This window comes from Triturus cristatus, chromosome 10 (assembly GCF_964204655.1).
Source record: "Triturus cristatus chromosome 10, aTriCri1.1, whole genome shotgun sequence".
Classification (NCBI taxonomy): Eukaryota; Metazoa; Chordata; class Amphibia; order Caudata; family Salamandridae; genus Triturus; species Triturus cristatus.
In genome coordinates this window covers 439,457,579-439,479,915 of record NC_140593.1, presented here as the reverse complement: position 1 = coordinate 439,479,915, position 22,337 = coordinate 439,457,579, and the positions used below count along the sequence as shown (strand labels likewise).

General features: G+C 43.6%; 1 protein-coding gene across 36 annotated transcripts in view; it reads right to left on the bottom strand.

The window, feature by feature from the left end:
- Positions 1-22,337, bottom strand: part of SVIL (supervillin) — a 635,411-nt gene that overhangs the window by 370,270 nt on the left and 242,804 nt on the right. For all 36 annotated transcript variants that reach the window (XM_085631809.1, XM_085631813.1, XM_085631820.1 and 33 more), the window contains 2 exons: positions 10,411-10,468; positions 7,177-7,328 (listed from right to left, as the gene is read on the bottom strand). In XM_085631809.1, the coding sequence (XP_085487935.1) occupies positions 7,177-7,328; positions 10,411-10,418 (160 nt within the window). In that variant the 5' untranslated portion in view covers positions 10,419-10,468. The remainder of the gene's footprint in view (positions 1-7,176; positions 7,329-10,410; positions 10,469-22,337) is intronic.

Genomic DNA, 22,337 nt, shown 5'->3' with positions numbered 1-22,337 from the left:
AATGTTCAGCATTCTGTCCATATCTTTGTGTTATAAAAGTGACATTTCCCATTTTAATTCCCACAAGATTCTGGCCTGGCACAGTCCAATCCCTACTGCCAACCGCTAGTGCACACAGCCAAAGGTCAAGCGCCGTGGGTGTTGGCCATCCACAAAGCACTGGTGCCCTGGGAACAACCTTCTCCCCCCCCCCCCACCCCCCCGCCCCATGACCAAAGCAACGTAGTACAGGGATTGGCCTCCTACTGTGGGGTGGGTCCAGCGTGCGACTGAATGCTCATTCCTGCGGAAAGCCCTCACTGCACACAACTGCAGTCAGTACACAGCATATGTTCTTCACAGCAGGAAGGGCTTGCTGTACCTACCTTGTAAGCTTCCACACATAGAACTGTAGCTCCTCTGAAGTTTGCAGGGTATGATGGTAACATGGGGCTGAAGCTTACATCTGGCTCCCCATGAGAGTACACGCGATACCTCACAGGAGGGTCGCACTGGTGGGTGGTGTTTGGAGGCCCTTTCTTCCCAGATGCCTAGGGGGTCAGGGGGTCCCTGCCTTGCTCCTAATTTCCTTTTAAAATATATTTTGAAGGACACAGACAGTCTCAGAATCCTGTAATGTCTGTCACAACATTCTTGAGCTGCTGTGGCTGGCCAATCAGAGAAAGCAGTACTGTGGGATAGTCCCCGACACCATTGGCAGATAGGAAACCAGGCTCTCTGCCAGCGGGGTGAGTTTTTTTATTTTCTTTTTTTATAAACACTTTGGACTGTTATGTACTGCTAGAGCCCTGCAGTACCAGACATCACTAATTTTTCCAGGGGGATTAACGCCTTCATGACTCCCGAGCACCTTCTTAAATGCAAATTTCTCAAAAACTACTGAACAGATTTACACCAAACCCAAAAAAAAAAAAAAAAAAAACGCGGAAATTAAAGTTCTAACTTTCGGTCAAATCTCTTCATTCCATTAATATTTTTTTTCTGTATAGGAGAGCAAAGTCTTCTGCTGGAATTTCTGAAGAAAATGTAAAGTTGTGTGGATCCTCCGAACAGCACAAAAGTTGTTAAAGAAACATAAAATGTCTTTCCTACGGAAAGAAAGACCCAACAATAACTATTGGTGGTGCTAGCGATGCCAGTGATATACAAGGTAAAATCACCCATTGCTATAGTAGTCCCTGGCACTGAAGCAAACCACTGTGTGAGCAGTGAAAGGAAAAACTGCAGTCCCTCAGAGTGAAGTTAGCCAATGGCTAAAGTGTGCCGCACATTGCCCCATGCTGAAGTAGGCAGAGGAAAAAGGTCAATGACAATTAACAGACCAATGGATGTAGATGGCTGGCTAAAAGCTTTGATATGTAAGTATGTATATTATACATATTCTTTTAGTAAATTAAAAGATCTTGGGCAACGCCACAATTACCTAAAAAAGGAGCCAAATCCTTCTGTTGAATTATTAAGTTGTCATTTACATTGAAATGTGCCATTTCACCCTGCCACTAAATTAGCGCCTTTTCCTGTCATCTACAATACTGGAAAACGGTCACAAAATAGAAAACTATTAACTGTAGCTTTTGCAATATGCAGCCCATTTTATTTTAAATAAATCAATCAGCATTTTCATTCAATACAAAGAATATTGCATCTTAGTCAACCCACTGGCAAATGAATCGCCACGCAAACAGAAATGCTATCCCACTGATGTGAAGCTATTTCCACTTTGAGTTTTGGAACGCACCCGAAAAAAAATAAATTAAGAAAAAAAATAGCCTAGCTTAAATTTGAAAGAGACCCATGTGCTAAATTAAGCAGATGGTTTTTTTCGATTCTGGGCCCACGTTGATCCAGGATAGCCACGGGCATCAGCTTTTTCATCCCGTCTCTGGGTTGTTCCTGAGAACCCCAAGAAGTGCCTAAGGTAAAAGAGGGCGTGCTGGGGACTTCTAGTGCAACAATTGGGTCTGGGCATTCCTGCCGACATTCTCAAATTAGGGGAAACTATGTGCGATTGTTATTTCAGATCCCTCTCCCATTTCGATCATGCTCCGCTACAATGAAAATTATTGTTGAAATCCATTTTCAAGTTTTAATTGAGTTATCCTAACCGATTTATTTAGCACCGTCTTACCATTAAAAACTTTGGTATGTTCATCCTGTGGTCTCAAATCTGCCACTGTTGCTCCAAAATATCACAGAACAAGGTATAGCAGTCGAACGATTAGAGCATTTTTACCCTCGAGACAGCTTCTTGCATTGTACTGTCATTTAAATAGTACAAGCCTAGCTGGACCACAACTGAATACTCACATTTGCATTTCACAATTACATTTCACGTATTTACAAACTGATTACATTTCTTAAACATTTGCAATTTGAGGCAAAGCGCGATTAAGTGATTTGGCCAGAGTTCTACAATTTACAGTTAAGTACCGGACACAGTAATAGAACTCAAATCCCCAGATTTCAAGTTTGCTTCATAGTCTCTAGACCAAATCCACATCTGATCCTTATGTATGATTAGCATATAGGACTGGGAGGGGAAGCTCCAATTCTGTGTGGTAGTTGTGTTGGGCAACAAGCTTTCTGTAGGAGACAGTACATTAAGGAGGATGGATTTTATTTCATTTACCATCCATTTCAGAGGCTCATGTCCTGCATCCCTGGCTCCTGTCGATCAGGAGATCATGCTCCATCATCTGCCTGATTGAAGGGAACCCAGGGAGGCAATGAGAGGGCTTGCTGTGGTGGTGACAATACTGTGAATGTCCTACTACCGTGAAGTGATCTCCTGGGATTTTCTGCTGAAATGGTGCTATTTTCTATTTGGCTTTGAGGTGAAACGATCAAAGGTATTGTAGTTGGTTGGTCAGAACAGGCTAATCATTTAGTGCTGCGGATGTCAACTTAGCTGATGTTTTTGGATGCCTCTTTTCAATGATCCATTTTTGGACAGGATGCTGGCATTCCAAGTGGTAAGCCATCAAGCAAATTTGGGAGGATTCAAACTCTAGGAAGAAATAGCACGATCTGGAAGGTTGCCAAAGGGATACACAGGATTTCATATATGGATACCTCCTCTAGTCCCATGTGCATAGGTTGCATAACAGTCCAGTGGTGCCGGTACACTAACAAATAGTGAAAATGTTCAAGTGGTAGTGTGCATCATATGAACATAGTGCAAATGCGTACTCCGTGAAAACCGGCGGAACCAATCTCGCTCTGAAAGCAATGCTTGGGTTTTGTGTAGATCTTTGTGTACTTCCACAATTTCTAAGCACAACAAATAGAAGTGAAACTACCTTTCAATTCTAAGCCAGTCAACTTACTTTCCTCAGACGGATGGAAGACTTGGCTGCCATTCACAAGGGTTGAACATGTGACCTGTTTACCACATCAGATATCAGTCACAAACTTTAACTTGCTGTGCCACCTTGCCAGCTGATGTGCTATTTACAGGTATATGTTGTTTTTAGCCCAAGCTTAAAGTGTTGGCCTAACGTTTACTAAAATAGTCAATACAGATCACCTTACGAGATACCTTCAGCCATGCATGGATTTTTAGCGACAAGTACTATGCATACTCATAGTTTTAGTGACATACAAAGTCAGAAGCATATGAAATTGAGCCACCTGACTGCCATGCACAACCTTAATTCTTTTCACCACTGTACCATCAACGATATTAATCTACCCTTGGTGAATTGCATTGTAACAGTACCGCCGCTTCCAAGCACACTTACCATTTGATAGCTCTGATGAGAAGTATAAAAGCTTGGAAGATAATTCTTCAATGTATACCTCTATTAGGAATTGGCTTGACACTAATGTCGTGCTATGCTAGAGGAATCAACATTGCAAAAATAAACCAGTAAATAATAATCAGGGATAGAAAAGATCCCTTTACTGGACTGCTGTTGTACAGCCCATCAGTGCCTCCACTATGGACATGGCCACATGACCCCCTGCAACGGCTCCCTTTCCCCATGTGTCCAAGAGGTCCGACTCTGGCTCTTCACCGACCTGCCCCATCATACTTTCAATTCAGCTGAGCTGACTCAGGTGGATAAACTTGCAACCAACAAATTCAGGCCAGACTTCAAAAAACAACCTTAATTGACCTTGCTGATGCAATGATTCTACGTACTCAAACCTAGCTGTAATTTTACAAGATAGAAAAGCATTCGAGGTAAAAAAAAAAAAAAATTATATATATATATAAAAAAAATAAAAACTAATAAAGGCTTCACATTTGCCTTTCTTTATCAAGCTTATAAATGAAGCTCAACACAGCTACTCGATGAGGTTTGGTTTTGACGGAAGTGGAGGCTTGCAGAAGAACCTACATAGCAAGTGTCAGTAGATTTTAAGGGGGGGCGTGGGACCCTGGAGCACGGTAGCTTAGTTGAAATGTCAACACAAAACAGAAGGTAAAGATAGTGCTCACCGCACCACAATACACTATCACCATGGTGCAGGGTAAGCAAAGAGTTGTAAAATCCACATCACATTCCACAAGCACCCATCACAAAACTGCTGTTCTCTTGCAGCCTGCCAAGATGTCCCCAAACGCAGAGCGACCCTCAACATAACCCACTTCAGTCCACCAGCCTCCTGGCCTGTACCCTGGAGGCAAACAAGCAGAGCTGGTAATGACCACTAGTGCCAGATAAGCCTGCATTGTTTTCCCATAGTCTCTGGCTTTCTAGCTGCTGTAAGTGATTCATGCAGAAAATTCAGTGGCAAGTTGGCAGCCAGCGAATATTGAGGAGAGTTAAGTTCACCTCTTAGTTGATTTCACTCCATTTATAGAGTGCAGGCATATGAAATATTTTGTTTTAACAAGTTTGGAGGTCATACAGAGGAGAATCCCCCCCCAACTGGCTGACCAAGCAATATTGGACTTACTTTCCCAGACATTTCCCCATAAATGGCATTTGCATAATTTTCTAAAGATATAACGCTAGGGAAGGAGCCCAAATACATGCTCCTAGTAGGTTTACAGGATGTAAAAATGCCAACAATGCAGAGGTAGATGTGCACAAAGATTGTGGCACCCACCTGTACAAAGTCAATGTTCCCTTACAACAATCTTTAATACCCTATAAAAAGCTGTATCTGTTTTCTGTGTAGTCCCTTTACCTTAAGGAAACTTGCAAAGCCATGTATTTTTGGAGTATTCACACGAAGGACACGCGTGGGGGTGTAAGACCTCCTGGGTCCAAAGCGGTTGGTCTGAACATGCTGAAAATGTAATTATGCAAGCATTTTCCAGAAAGTGAAGGTTTGCTAGTCCGGTGGTAAAAGGAATATATTAGCACGGCATGTGGGTCCAGATAAATATTTATCCATGTCCAAGAAGAGTGATGAAGACATGCAGAAGTGAACACTGATAATGCGCTGCCCCTGCACATAAATTAAGCCTCCTGCAAATCAGTCTCTGAATACGTACCATAAAAGCCTGAAGTATTGTTCGTAAAACCAGCACCAAACAGTAAGCAAAGGATACCTTGCTACTATCAGAGCGATGATAGGAGCTAAGAAGTGTTCAGCCTGAGAAAGACCGGGCTGATCTAGACAGCACTCCTTTAGAAAACTCCAAGCCTTATGTCCTCAACCAAGACTTACACTGAGCCCAGAGTGATCCATCATTTTAACATCTTCGGCTTTCAGAGCAAGTGAGTAGTCTTTTCTGTTTGAAAGACAATAGTGGATGCTTGCCAAACCGACTACAAAGCTGATTTCCAAAAGGAAAATCCAACCTACATGTTCATAATCAAGACACTTGAAGATCCTGTTAAGTTTACTTCATGGGTGCCATCTTTATGCACTTACTTTACTCAATCTATTATTAGACATTTCTGTTTTAAGAATAAAGCTTCAATAGTTAAGGTTACCACTATAGCCTGCTGCAGAAAAGAACTAACGAAAACGCAGGGATCGGTGGAGCCACTGAAGGCTCGAGCTAGATGCCTAGCTTGGTTCTACCCAAAGACCCCTTGAAACCTCTAACCAAAAAAAAAATACAAATAAAGTCTTCATGTGGTTTCTGCCTGCTACTCAAACTAACCATATTCGCCAAGAATTAAAGACGAAGCATTAAACTTTAGAGAAAAGCAAGAGAGAAAGGAATACCATCTAGTGGAGGAATTGCACAATGTGATACCGGAAATCCTGGGATCAATTACCCGCCTCACCAAACTCTGATCCAAGGCAAATCTTTAATTTCACTGTACCTTTTGTCTTCATTGTCACATGAGACCAACTTGAAATATGCAAGTTCAAGATGTATCCTGCGCAAAAACCTCCTGTGCTTGATTTAGCATACTAGAATGTTTGTGCATTTAATAGAAATCTAGGCCAGAAGGTGCACATAACTTTTGTGACTCTTAAATCAAGAAAGTCATCGTGGGGGGGGGGGGGGGGGGGGGAGGCTTGAATGTTTAAACTCCAGTTAAAAAAAGACCATCAATGTAATCCCTTTCAATGCAGTGACAATCGGATGCACTAAGGTGAAAGCCCCAAAAAAAAAGAAATACACATTTTAGTTTTGAAGAGAGAATCATATTTTTAAGTTTTAGCATGATTTGCATGCCACACTTTTCCATGGCTTAGACCTTGAACAGGCTGTTCGAGTCGAACCAGACCCTTGGCTCAGCTCATCATGTCAATTTGCTGGTTCGCACACTCTACACTCCCATACCACCAATATCAGCGATTAATAGCGTTTGACCAAATACCGTTTGTAAGAAATGGCTGCATAATGTTTACTGCTTTTAACCTACATCATAAAATAGGCATGCAACCAAAATGTATTTGGGATTTTGACACCAGAGCCGAAATAGCTTGAAAATGTCGGTACTGCCATCTTGCATTTTGACATTTTTTAAATCTGCTATTGCTTAGTGGCAAGAAAGTACAAATTCTTGCAAAGCTCAAATTGCCAACTTTCTCCGAATTCCAAATTGTCAAACTTAAACAAATTTTTTGTCCACATCAAAAACCCTCCTTCGAAGCAACATGTGCCGCAACTATAGGGCCATGGTAGCCTTTAACCACTGTGACCACCTTAGCTGTCCAGGTCATGAAATATAGTATCACGTCACCTCAAGAGAAATCGTGAAATGCAGCATTTTGAATGATATCATACATGTATTATTACGCGCAGCAGTGGCTTACCTAAGTGAGAAACATGTGTATCAGAAGCGCGGGTATACCTTGGGGCATCTTCCTCCAGTAGCCGGTGGGTGACTAGGCCAGGATAGCTGGGTAAAAGGACTGGCTGGGCCTCATTTTCAATGCCTTCTAAACGCCTGGCTATCCTCTCCTTCCTGGATTTAAATAAAGCAGAAAGCTGAATTAGAAGAATCCCAAGAGCTACTGTTTCATGCATGCAAGTCTACCTTACTCTTTCACATAGGCACTTAATGCAACACATCACCCAGTCCGCATTATCCCAACAGGGATTTGAAACCACCATTCATTGCCAGAAGAGAGAGAGAGAGTAGAATATATATCTATATCTATATCCATATATTTATTTTTTAATATTGTGCTGTAACTAAAGCAGTCATAAATGGACTTGGGGGGGGGGGGGGGGGACTGGTGTGGAGACTCATGCAGCTTATAAGTCATCTCACGTTTTACTATGTCCTTCATGCACTCTCCGGAAGAACGAAAATACATGTTAAAAGAAACCCTGCCTAGCTTTGTAAAAGTGTGCCACAATGCCCCTTTTGATTTTCACCGACGCGCTCTCCCCCTCCAGTGATCTATACTATCTGTGAGCCCACAAGGGATTCCCCTCGCCTCCCAATACACCAAAAAACACAACAACCACCACCACTATCCACTTGGAGAATTCTCAGAAGCAGTCTGTTCATGTCTATATGGAGACAGATGATTCGCATCCCAAATGAGCACATCATGACATCTAAGAAACCCAATATCTATTCACATTAAAGCAGAATGAAAGGGTATTTCATAAACGAAGTGATCTAAAAATCAATTGCCAAGTTAGATCAGAATTTCAGCAACTCCGAAAAACACAAGACGGAACGGAAAGGGTTACTTACCTTTAGCTTCAGTTCCAGTGCTGGCATCGGACTCGCATGCTTTGTATATTCCCCTTAGGCAGCGGGAGAATTCCCACCAGAGGCCTGCGTGCGGCAGCTTTAAAGGGGCTGGAATAGCTCAAACTGCGGTCCACCCTGGTCACTACGAGGGCTGCTTCTTTCAGGGACCGAATGAGCCTCTAACTCGTCCCCAGCGGGCCAGGCCAGGTTCAAGTAACACGGAGAGTACTACAGCGAGGGGGCCACAGGGGACGGACAGCCAGCAATGCCGAGGAGCGGCATTGAGAGTCTCCACATCACAGGAGTCACAAACACAAGCCGCTAACACCTGGGTTAGTGGGACCAAGTGGCTTCAGTGACAGTCTCCAGCTCAGCCAGTCTCACTGGTGTCCGAGCTACTGAGTGTACCTTGGTAGCAGCACTTTGCATCTTGCCCGTCACTGCTTCGCTAATCTCGAAACCGCGAGGAATTTCAAGCAGAATTCAATGTATAAAGGTGGCCCATGTGGGTATTCAGTCGTTTGCTCAATAACGGTCACCTTCTTGGCCAAGAAGCCCTTTAGAGCATCTTTAACACATGCCCATTTGAAACGTGCTGGCCCTAAAGCAATGCATTAGGAATATAGGACTTCAGATACTCCTGCTCTGAAAAACAGATACAGAAAGACTGACGAGTCATAACCACCCATCACCATGCATCACCCAGGCGCTTTATGCTAGTCACCTGAATTATGGACAAGCCCTAAAGGTTGCATTGAATGAGGCCCTTTTTGCTAAGTTTCATGTTGCACACAACACGGCTGCCTACCTGGGCTACAACACACCACCTGGATCTCCTTCTGAACCCACGTTAAGATTGTACTGGCTTCCCATTTACAAGTGTGCTCCCTTTAAGTTTCTCAGTCTAGTCCACAAGTCCTTACATGGAACTCGACCATGTTATCTGCAAAACAAGCTGCTGGCCTCATTCCAACCTGCAATCTTAGGTCTAGTAAGCAACTTCTAATGCATCCTCGGCGTATACGCACGGCCATAAATGGAGGCAGCTCCCTTGCCACAATTCCAAGATCAGTTACCATTACATCTGCGCTCCTGCTTTCATCCAGTCTTGAAAAAAAAAAAAATTATAAACTGGTCTGAACCTTTAATCTCGGTCAAATCTGTGAATTGATTTTGTGATTTGCATTAGCGCAGAGTGGCCCCCCCGGGGGGTGTGGGGGGGGATTATTGCACCAAATATAAATAACCTACCGGGGACAAAACACAAAGGCAATTTTACACTAAATGGTAGTTCAAAATTAGATTGCTCCCTCCAACAAGAAAATTTACACAGCAAGAAGCCAACTAGAGGGAAGAAAAAGATTACAGATTCATCCTTAAAAAAAATACATAACTGTTGGCAGCAGTGGTGGCTCCTCCGCAAAGGCGGGGGAGCGTCACCCCACTGCTCGTTGAGAAGTGCAAAAGAAAAATAAAATTATCATTTTAAGTTTCTTTGCAGGACTCCAGCCATGTCGGGCGGGGCTGGCCTCGCCGCCGTCCAAGGGAGCAGGAGTGGTTTGCACTCCCTTCTTAAGTGTGCATGACAGCTTTGTCAGCCATCATGGGCTGGCCAAACAGTCATGCATCCTTGGCATGTTCTCCACTGGGCTGTTGCACAGCCTAGTGGAGAACCTGGCCAGCCTCGTGGGGACTGCCTGAGCAGCCAAAAAGGCTGCTCAGACCAATCCGGACGCTGACTGGGAGAGTCCCGGAGCCTGGGTGCTTCTGGTGGCAGAGAGCGAGGATGGAGGAGACACGTGTGGCAGCGAAGGAGGAAAGTTTTTTTTCTTTCATGCCTCACCCCATTCCAGCCTCCCTCCCTTATTCTGACCCCCCCACCCCGCCAACCTCCCTACCACACACCACCCGTACAGAGGCAGCCACCACTGGTTGGCAGGAGTCTGGCAACTTAAAGTATGCATTCAATAACATCAATTTGGGACAGGTAATGAAGTAGATTATACCAATGGAGTTTATTTTTCGAAAACCACTAATATTCTTTCAGCAGGATCACAGATGGATTCAGTTTTACTTAGTAAAAAGCTCTGAACTTGTGCTGCATGAATAAATCTCCCACATGTTCCCAACCTTGTTCCATAAAACAGTAGGAAGCCATTTAAAAAGATGTTGTGCATTAGATTTTTTTTAAACATAATGTACCATGTTGTACCGGACAAAAACCATAACATTTTAATTAGGATTGTCAAAATGCTCAAGAACATGCAGCAACATTGTTAATTAAAAACTATACAATATGCCACAAACAGCAAAAAAAAAAAAAAAAAAAAACCCTTACCTTTTCATTTCCAAACTGGCTTTCTTGTTTGGTTCAAAAAGTTTCCGAAGTTCTGAAACTATTAAACAAAAATTGTCACTAAAAACCAAATCGATTTGTTATTATAGAAACGCTGGTATTCACTTAAATTTCATTGAAACAAACTGGACTACAGACTTATTACAGAAACGGTAGAACTGCTAACACATGACCATTGAGAAAAAAAAATATCGAAACATTCACAAATCTTGCACACTTGGGATGGGGAAAGCTGCTAAACTAGAGCAATGCAGGAGGTTTCAAATCTACGGCTGGTCTTCTGCTGGGTCATTCAGTCCTCATCAGGACAGCCTCAAGTAGCTGTACAAGAGGGTGCGACACTTGGCAAACGAATGAACAAATAGAGTGGTTAGAGCTGCTCCCGAACAAACCTGCAACAGGACTGAAGCACGGTCTCAGATCAGACTCAATTATACGAGTGAGGACAACACCGCCGGGTACCCCCCATCCTCCCCCCCCCCCCCCACATCAGTCATGGTGGGCAGATGGAACTCAAGCTCCTGACAGGCAGGGACTACCACAGAGCCAGTGCCCAGAGAGGGAGAGCCGAAGCTCCAGGCTTATAAAGAAACTGAAAGCACAAGCTTTGTGGTTGTGTTCATAATGAAAGAGGTGGATCAGTGGACACCTTGGGTAGCTTCCTTTTGTGGCTACAGTGCGAGGGTCAACATTTTAAGTCTGGTTTCCTAAAGATGTGGATATGGTTTAACTAAATGTTCGCAGCTAAGGCAGCGATTGGGTGGACAGTGAAAAACATTTAATGTGGGCGCTAACTGGCTTCAGGCAGGATGACTGAGCGATAGTCCAGGGAAGAACCTGGGGAGGGAACAGGCCGTTTAAAAAAATCTGTCCACAAGCCGATACATCTATTCTTTCGACACAAAGCCAGGATAGAGGCTTCAGTGCAGCGATCATATTTGGACACCACCAGGCAAAGAAGTAGCTGGGCAGCAGGACACAGATTTTACAACAGTTTGTGGTTAGACCATTGCAACTGTCATTGCATTAATATAATGGGAGGTTACGACATCTAGGACGGAAGTGACTTTATCCAAGTCCTGCTGGAAAGAGGCACTTTCCCACCTTAAGTTGAATAGAGAAGCTCATTAAAGTAACTGCATTCCACTAGGAACTACAGAACGGTGGAGAACAAAAACAGGCTGCACAGGGTTTGCTCTAAAGTTCATAGTGGAACCAAAGAGTCTGGCTAGATGAATGGGCAGCACTAGGTCTAGTGGGACCTTAGGTGCTCATAAGGCAAAGTCAGAGTACATTTCAGAAGTGTTTCCACTGTCATCTCCGAAGCCCCTATTTTAGTTTATGTTGAATTTGCCTGCTGTGTTTCTGGTAACAGATATACAGGCCTCCTGGAAGTCTAGCCAGAGGGATCATTGAAGCATCATGGCACATCTGTACAGAGGTAGATACTCCTAGGGATCCCCATGTAATGCGGTGGTTCTGGATAATATAGGTTCTTGATCACAGACATATGCTTACCCAAGAAGGATGAAACCAAGAGTGCCGAGCTCTTCGTATCGCAACTGACCATGCCAGGCCCCTTTAATCATCCAGGGATACAGATCATGTGGGTGGTGCTACCCAGTGCCAGTGAGGCGGATGTTCAGTGCCATCCTGAGGTCCAACCATAATGTCAGTCAGCCCTTTCAGCTGACTCCGCACTCTGGCCTCTCGGGGAGTAAAGATGTTAGGGGTGGAAGCTGTGAAAGTGCCAGTTTGAGACTGGTTGGCAGAAGGGAGCTCCGGCACAGCCTTGACTCAGACACTGCCACCTTTAATGAGCGGGGCAAGGTTTGGTAATTAATTAGGTCTTATTGAATCCACTAATTTTCCAGCAGGGTAGTAACTGTTCTCTTATGGGGTCAGGTGTCTCCGTTTTTTTCAGCTGTTATATTGCCAGTTGGAATATTGCGGGTATCAGGTCCAAATCAGATTGTCTGGGTTGGACTGAATTTTTAGCTCTTTGATATTATCTGTTTACAGGAAACCTGGTGTAGGGACTTTAAAGGATATAATGGTTTTGTCTCTTACCAGCTACCTGCTACCGGTTCCCTATCAGGTAGAGCTAAGGGGGGCCTTTTGATTTTGATTTCTGTCCAAACTCCTCTGCTGGTTAAAAAATATATACAAGTTGGGGTTCATTCCCAGATTTTATGGCTGCACAAAACAGGAGGTAGGAATATTCTCTTAATACATTTTTATAATAACGTTTTTGATGATACTAGGGATCAGGTGGTTAGAGCACTATCAAGTGCATTGGACGACATCCTTAAGGATTCCAACGTAATCTTTGATTTGTTCATGGCAGGGGACTTTAACGCCACTACCTGCCCACTCTCAGATGTCAATGTATGTGGGGCGATGGACTGTCACGGAGATGGAGTCCCCCATTTTCAACATAACTATTATGGAGATGCCTTAAACAGTCTCCTTGACTCACATAACATGTATATTATGGTTAACGAGAAAAATGAACAGGAGGAGATTTGCCCAACTTTCACAGGCCGGGGAGCGAATTCTGTTATTGATTTTATTTGTATCTCCTCGAGTCTTGAGGCCTGGACTATGGCACCTAAAGTTATGGACATCCAGCTTAGTGACACAATTGCTTGATAGTAGAGGCCATGCTATGGGAAAACAAAAAGGGACCCGCATTCCGGGGTGTATTGTTAACAACATTGAGGCTGTGCGCCCTAATGGCACCAGACTCAGGTGGAAGGGGGATAAGGCTGAAATCATGTCTGATTCAATCATTACTAGTTGCCTGGCAGGTATTACAGGGATCTTAGAAGACAATCAAGGTACCACTGGCTCTATTGAGTATTTTATTGGTATTAATGTGGTCATTGACTCTAAGCTTACTAGTACACTCAAGTACAAGGAGGAACGCCTGCGGGGGTGGTTTAATTCAGCTTGTACCCTGGCCCTAAAGGAACTAAAGTCAGCTTTATCAGCCACGCCAAGAGATAAGGGTTTGGTTGTAGATCTTATAGCCAGATAGAAAGAAACCTTTAAACGGAGGAAATTGGAACTCCCAACAGGAGGCATGGGACAACTTGACCCTGGCTGCTGAATTGAATAATTGTACCCCGTTTTGGAAAACAGTTAATTCCCCATTCCTCAAAGATGATAAAATCCCTGAATTAACTTCCAACGTTATGAAGGAAGAGTGGGTTTCTCATTTTTCTAAAATCTTTGATTCAGACAGTGTATCCAGGGATATAGGGGATAGGTGGCCGCATACGCCACTGAATATCACCGTCCAAGAGGTTTTAGATAGCATAAGGGTCAGTAAAGGAGGAAAAGCACAGGGTCCAGACGGGGTACCAATCGATGTTTATAAATTGGTCCCTGAAGTATGGGGGCCTTTGTTAACTAATATTTTCAACGCAGCAGTCCGTAAAGAGGTGCCCCCTACCTGGGAAGAATCCATCCTAATCCCAATATTTAAGAAAGGAAACCGAGGGGACGTTAAGAACTATCGTCCAATCTCCTTGTTGGATTCTTCCGTAAAAGTAACGAGTAGAGTGCTTCTAGTAAGGTTGGAAGAATGGGCGGAGGATAATGGCATTCTAGCAGAGAGCCATTTTGGATTCAGGAAGGGTCGTGGTACGATTGAGCAGTGTCTAAATTTAAACCTGCTCATCGGTAAATATACCTTGGCAAAGACCGGCACTATTTATCTCTGCTTTGCGGATTTGAGTAGTGCCTTCGACCTGGTGGACCATGGCATTCTTTGGGCAAAGCGAATTGAAATTGGGGCACCCGAGGGCATTGTGTTCTTTCTAGCACGTCTTTATGCCAAACTACGTGCTTGTGTCTGTTACGGTTCCAACGGGGAATGTACAACTAAGTTTGAATTCGGGCGTGGAATTAGACAGGGATGTGTGTTGGCCCCACTGCTTTTTACCCTTTTCATCAATGAGATTGACTCTTTTCTCAAATCTCTGGCAGTGGATGCTCCCAAAATTAATGAGGACAACGTCCCTGTGTTACTTTACGCGATGACGCGGTCCTAATTTCACGCACCCCAAACGGCCTTCAACGGCTGAAGGACGGCTTTTCGCAATTCATTAAAAGCAGAAAGTTAGTGTTAAATAAATCTAAAACCTATGTTATGGAATGCGGGCGAAGGAATAGAAAGAAACGGTTCTAATTTTTTATAGAGGGATAGAAGGTCCAGGCTGTTGACAATTTTTCGTACTTGGGGGTCCCTTTTTCAAATAAAAACATTTGGGCCAATGAACATAAGAATGTCCGGGCTAAGATGGCGAGGAGTGCTCATGGAATTTTCACAATGGCTACGAAACTGGGAGACAGGCGGGTCCGTGACATGCTTAAAATTTCAGTCCCGTTGTGTCTCGATTGCCTTGTACGGAGCGGGCATTTGGGGCCACGCCCCGGCAGGGTCTCTTCAGGTTGAAGAGAATGTATTCTTGAAGAGACTTTTGTGCCTGCCAAGCTCTGTTTCTAATGCTTTAGTGCACAATGAACTGGGTATTCACCATCTTGCCGACTTGATCCTCCTTAGGCCACTGATGCTATGGCGTTCCATTTGGATAAAGAAGAGACCTCATTGTGCAGAGCCATTATTTCTGATTGCCTCTCTTTGGACCATCATTTAAAGATCCCATGGTTAAAGTATATTGTGGATAATTTTCGTGAGATCTTTAACATTATCATTGCGGATCGATGTGGGGCTACTGAGCTGTCTAAAATCGAACTTAAGCACTGTTTTTTACAACAGCTTTCCACCAGGAGGCATCAAAATAGCTCTGAACTCTCATCCTGTGTTCTTTATCACGATTTAAATGAATTTGTGGGTTTCCAACCGTATTTGTCACAAGTGACCTGGAAGGCACATCGGTTTGTGTTGGCTAGACTTAGAACCGGAGTAGTCCACAACCTTGTTGCTTTCCCCTCTCAGCATTTACATCCTGCTGGCCCTTGTCCGTGTGACAATACCACCCCCCAAAGCACTGTGCACTTTCTTTTGCTCTGTCAGCTGTACAAATACCTGCGGATTGCTTATTTGAAACCCCTGTTTGCTAAATTTGGAGTTAGGACAATACGAGACTGCATGAGCTTGCTTTTTAACTTACATCACCCTGACGTTTGTTTTTATACGGCTACCTTTCTCCTTAAATCAATTAATGCAAGAAAAAGTATGCTTTTTTAACCTTTTTAAACTGTTGTATCTCCTGCTTTTGACTGTTGTTTTATACTGTTGTCTTTTTAATGCTGTGCTTTTATGGACTTGTCTTTTGCTCCGAATAAATCCTTATGAAATGAATCCACTAATGGGACAGTTAGTGCCTTCAGTGATCACAACCCTTATGCGGCATCACTGGCTTTCCCTGGGCCAGTTCATTGTTCGTTGAAGGCGGGCCCTGTGGGGGTTTCTTTGCACGATCAGGGGCTGTGGCTTAGGTGGCAGGGCGTGGAGTTTTCTACATTTCTTATCGAGCGATATAATCCAATTTCTTTAGTAATGGATTATCTGCTGCTTGAAAACCGAACCAGTGCTGCTATAGTAGAGGCTTTTGTGTCCTCAGATCAAGGTTAATCTTCAGATTCAGGTGAAGACTTCAAAAGAAACTGCACCTGGTTGGTTTGATAAAGACTGCTGGTGCACTAATAAGCGCCTGCTTGAAGCACTCATCAGCAGCAAGAAATAAGGCGAAGGTAGGGTTGTGTTGCCCTGCGTACAGAACGGCAATTGGGAATAGAAAGCGAGCCGTTAAGCAAGAGATGTAGGATGGTTTGGTGGCATCCATTCGACAGATTCAGGAGTTTTGGGAAAATCAACAGGCCTAAGCTTATGGAAACTATCAGCTGGCTAGGGGACCAACATTAGTACTGACAAATGGGTTGCCCATTTTAAGACCATTTATTGTTATGCAGCCCTGGAGACAGTAGGTCCACTGATCAATCCTCATTCTTCCCACTATCCACAAAGTTTAAACTAGCAGAAAGTTTGTGAGGAGATAATGGAGAGCCCCTCCAAGAAAGCACCCAGGCAAGATGGGATCCCAATGGACTTGTATAACATGAAAGGTGAGTTTTGGGCCCCGGTTAGTACTGCGGTGATCAATAATGCATCTCTATATCCCCAAGTCACATCATGCTGCTGGGATTGTTCTGGTGTACAAAAAAAGGCTGAAAAAAATGATCCATGATGTTACAGGCTGAACTCTACGATTAAGTTTATCGGGTGCATAGTCCTTAGAAGGAACGGTTTAGAGCCAACCAGGTAATCTACCAACAATATGGGTTTTTGGAAGGACTTGGCACTATTGAGAAATGCCTTAACCTCCATCTAGTTGTTAGCAAATATAAGTTTGCTAAAAGGAGACAGTCATTCCTTTCATTGATGGACCCATCTAGTGTATTCGATAGGGTCAACCGCAGTAAGCTTTGGGATATTTTTTTGACCATAGGGTTGGGAAAGGATTTGGTTGCTTTTCTACGTGTGCTACATTGTGGGGTCAGTGCTTATGTCAGTTGGGTCAGACTGAGAATGCATGGACTCTTCTGAATTAAATCGAGGTGCTCGCCAGGGATGAGTCCTGGTCCCTTATCCTGTTTTTACTGTACACTAATGACTTAAATGCTTCCCTAGTTGCTTCAGGGAAGGTCCAAGACCATGATAAAGTTGGAGTCTGTTCTAGTTCTGCTCTACGTAGACGATACTATGTTAATGTTCCGTACCCCCAACAGCCGGAGTGCCTTTATCAGCAGCTTTAACTTTATGGATGGATTGGAATTGGACACTACAATAGCTAAAACAGAGAATACTGTATGTGGGAAGAGCGACGGGAAGATAGGATAATTTCTTATTAAAGGCAGGAGTATTGAAAGGGTTACAGAATTCCTGTACTTGGGAATTGTGTTTGATGAGATCTACATGATCGCCCTGCATAGTTAACCAGTGCCTACAGTTTAGTCATTCTCTGGGCACATTGTTCGACTTTTCCAAGAGAGTAGGCAACATGCAGGAACAGCCCCTTCTGGGAGGTCTTTCTGCAAAAGACCTACTGGTCTTAACATATGGCGCAGGGGTCTGTAGTTTCAAGGATGTTGAATCGATGCAGGTGGAGAATCAATTCTGCCGCCATATCCTGGGGTAACACTTTCGACCGCAATTCCATATGCACCTGATCAGATTAGGGTGGCCCTTTTGGTTTCTCTTTGGGCAAATGAGGCTACCTTCCTTAATAAGGAAATTATCACAGATTGCTTGAGACATCAGAGGGTCCTCCTTTTCCATGGTTTAGCTATGTGAGCCATGGCTAATGAAAGTGGATGGGAGGGTATGTATTTATCTCCGACATTATTCACTAAGGAGGATATATCCAAGGTTAAACGCCTTTGTGTCTTAGAGGGGCCTCCAGGGAACAGGAGCAGTTGCAAAAACTCATGCAGGACTATGCAACCATACAAACCTTGACTACTCGAGCAGTATTTGAGTTGGTGGGTGGTGAACCCTTGAGAACGCACACTCCTATCCATGTTTCTCCTTGGGACTAATAGATAATTACTTTTTTCCCTCTAGGGTTAATTTGATCCTGTTATGTGCTCGTCTGCCAGGTGAACAGTCTGCTGTGCAATCTCTTAACCACTTTAATTTCTTCTGTATATACTAGGCTTCTATGAAAAACATTCCTCTATTAATATGAACATCAGTTCTTTCATTTTGCATTTTCCAGAGATTAAATCGTAAATGTTGGTGCCTTTCTATTTGGGTTTCAAGTCATCACAGAGACTTGTTTTGATCATGTTTACACACTTGGTGTTGTCCTACATGTTCTTTGCCCGTCTAGGGCTTAGCAATACCCATTTGTAAGGTTTATATTGAGATGGTTAGATTGTCTGTCGATGTGTGAGAAGGAACTAGCCATGCCCACTTGTAACATTTATACTAGTTTGTACGATTGCCTGTCAGGAACATGCCATACCCTTGTTACCTAATCAGGGATTGTTCCTTCTGTAAATATTTAGCACATTCCCAGTCAGTGCAACCTGCATAAATAACGTCGCAGATCTTTGTATGATGTCCACTCCTGTCATAGCCATCCTAGTGCTGGGATTATGTGCACCTGCGTAAACTGTATTAAATACAAGTTACTTTGGCAGACTTGCGACTTCTGGCCTCTTTGTAAAAAGTGCAGAGTAAAAGAATCCGATTTCCACACTTCTTTTAATCAAATGTTTTAAAAACCAACTCTTACGTATTTATTTCGACAATGGAAGCGTGCCCTCTTTCTACAAATGCTGCTCAGTATTCAGATTAGTGTGGGTAGATTTTTATTTTTAAATCTGTAGTCTTTACACATAGGTCCCTTCTTTAAGGATTCCAGGAATCTTTGCGTGTAGTATATTCATTTTGTGATGTATTTATTATCGGAGATGTCTTAGGATTGTAACATTCGTATTTTGATGTATTTAATATCCGTGATGCTTTTATGATTGGTTCTAAGTTATTGAATAAAGCTTTGATGAAAATGATAATGCCAATCAAACAGAATATGTGGATGGTGACAAAGGTTGCAGGGAGATCTAGTAAATAGATACAGGAATATGGACAGTGGGGAGTTACTCCTCCCTTAAATTCAGTTTTGTAGGTTTCCATTTAAAAACCGTTTATGAACTTTACATGTCAAAATACCATTTATTGTGATGAGAGAGAGTAAAGGGAAGAGCCCATTTGGAGCAACCAAAAAAATGCAATGAACAAAAATACACATTTGCAAAGCAAACTGATCTGTGGTTGGTCAGCAGAATTCTGGCTTTGTCAATGCTTGTTCTGCCTTGTGTTTTTTAATTTTATTTTTATAAACAAAATATAATTGTGCACTGCAGGGCCGTCGCCAATGAAAAAAGAAAAACCCACACTGCAGAAGTGGTTGCTGGCACTGAAGGGAACTACTCTGGGGTCGAATGTACACCTAGTGAAAGGACAGAAGGCTTCATTCACAGTGAAATTGGCTAGTGGCTGAAGTCAGCTGCACACTATCCTATGTTGAATGAGGAAGTGGGCAGAAGAAAAATGTGAATGACAAGACCAATTGATGAAGGGGGCTGGCTGGAAGTCCCTGTACATATGTATAAAATTTAATGGTTACGTACCAGTAAGAGTAGTTTTACAGCTTGGAGAGTTTTCTGGATTCACATGTTGTGCATCATTCCATCATCTAGTGGTTGGGTCCAGAATCTTCTGGTTAGTAATCCCTTTTTGTGGTTGTTGGGCTTAGTCTGTAGCCAATTGGTGCTATGTCCATCCTCCTATGACCTCAAACGCACACCCAGAAGCCCCTGGGCGTGGTAACCATCTTCAGATATTTTGTTTGCCCCTTTGGGGACTGTCAGTTGGCTGTGTCTTCAGTGCTGAGTAGCCCTTACTTTTCTGTCTCACCTCACTGTTCCTTGAAGAGGTGGAGGGTCGCATGTAAAGCCGAAAACTCTTCAGGCTGCAAAACTACTACAACTAAGCAACCATTTTGTTTTGCAGCTTGAATCCTCATCTAAATTCACAGGCAGTGCATTGGTTTTGTAGCAGCATCTCTGATCACTCCTGGTAGTGGTGTCAAAAAGGAGTTGGAGCTTGCAAACACAGGTTTTAATACTTTATTGTACTTCTGACTTCTAGTTTATATGTATGCCCACACAATAGTGTTTAATGAAGGTGTGGGCTGCTATACATATTTAATTTAAAGGCATGTTTGCTATGAAGTCTAGGGTCTCCCCTTTCTTCCTTGTGGAGTGTGCTCTGGGCTTTGTCTCCACACACATGTCTGCGGTTTTGTAGCATAACTAGATTGTTTGCTTACACTATTCCACCTCGCAATGGTGCCATTTGTCAGGGGAGCCTTTCCCATAGTCTGCAAAAGATGTGAATAACTGGCTTCCCTTTGTGCTCTCTGCTAGGTGCACGTTCAGTGAAGCATATGTTAGTCCGTTTCCAAACAGGTAAGTGAGGTATCTTATTGTGGTGTACTCTATTATGCAAGGGAATGTTCTGCTGTCTACACCACAGGACATACTCGTGTCCTTTTTTTTGTGTAGCGCGTCCTTGTGCTTGCCCCGCTGGCCTCTGAGGAGGTCCATTGATTGGTAAGGTAGGTTCAAGTTTCTAAACACCATGTACTCAAGAGCCAGGCCACCAAGCTCAGGATGCTAAATTCTGGGTGGTGGCTCTTCCCTCATTTAATGGAGAAATCATTTTTCTGGTACCTTTTTTCCCCTGTGCCATTTACATGAGGTCTGAGGACCAAGCCCACTTTGGGAGGATTAGGATCAGCGTGATTTGTGACATTTTGCTTGTGACTAGAGGTATACGGGGGGAGGTTGTGAATGGGGTTTGGGGGTGGAAGGTATTAGGGGGGGGGGGGGGTGGAAATCCATATGCAAATCTCCCTGGCAAGTCTATCAACAGGCCTTCCCCTTGGATCGGCAGTGTTGGTGCCTGGAAGTGAAGTCTGGGCATTTTGCATTGCCCGGGTTAGCAAACAGATCAATGTCGGGGTACCCCACAGGCGGAAGGCATTTCAGAGCACTTGATCATTCAGTTCCCATTCACAGACAGGTTTGTTTGCTCCTCTAATTTTTACACCTAGCAGATGTGCTATTAGGTTTATTTCTCTGTGGACGGCCCATTTCTATATATCTTGGGCTACTGTGGACAACATGCCTGACTGTTCCTCCCTGCTTGTTCAGGTAGATCATGATGTTAGGTGCGGTCTGTCTAAATTAGTACTGTTCTTCCCTTCACCTTGTCATGAAGGTGTTTAGGGCCATGAAGACAGTCTTTAGCTCCAGGACATTTATGTGCTGGATCACTTCTTCTGCATTCCATTCCACAGCCCTCCCATTTTCAGTCCCCCATATATGCCCTCCAATCCCGGGTGGGACGCATCCATGGAGATGGCCAGTGTTTAAGTTGGCTGTGAAAAGGTCTTCCCACGGTCGTGTTATCCTCGTTCCACCACGTCATCTTCTCTTCCACTCTTTCATTTCAAACGCTAGATCTTGCCAACTCCCAGTTACCTGTGACCATTGGACCTGTATCCACTCTTGCAGTGGTGTGTGTAGTTTTTCATGTGCGATCAGTGGGATACAGGAGGCCATCATGCCCATCATTCTCCCCACAGCTCTCACAGTACGAGACTCACCCTTGCGGTAAAGGCAAGGTTGCTCAGTCGCTGCTAGATTCCACAAGAATATAGAGGGCTCTCACCCCAGCAGTGTAGCTTCTTGGAAGACCTTCATTCCGGCTTCATTGAAGACATTTCCAGGTTTATAATGAAATCCAGTCTGTGACGTGTGTTTGACTGTACTGGTGTTCTTTCTGCATTATGTGCAAGAGCTTGCGTTTATTAGACAGCTGCCCAAGTGCAGATACACATGTATTCGCTTTCACATCAGTTGAGTGGCTACTGATGCTAGGCTTTTGTGGGTGCTGACTTGATTCCGAAGTAGAGCACCCTGAATTGGTAGTGGTCCTTGTAGGCAACTAACGGGAGATTTTTTCGTGTATGTGATTCATGGGAACATGTTGGTAGGTGTTTGGGGTCTATGGTTGTCATGCACTGCTTTTTCTGCAGTCAGACGATTATCTCTTGCAGTGTGGTCATTTTGAATTGGTTTGTTTTCATAAACTTAAGGATGCAAAGGTCCCGGATTGATCTTAGAGACTTGTTCGGCTCTGGGATGAGGAAGTATGTTTAGTAGTTTCCTGGTTTGATTTCTGCTATGGGTACTCTATAGTTTTTTTCTTTTCCAGCAGTTCCTGCACTACTTGTTGCAGGCAATGCCTCTTCCTCAGTGTGTGATCCTGTCCTTGGTTGTGTCTCCGGTGGTCTCTTTAGGAG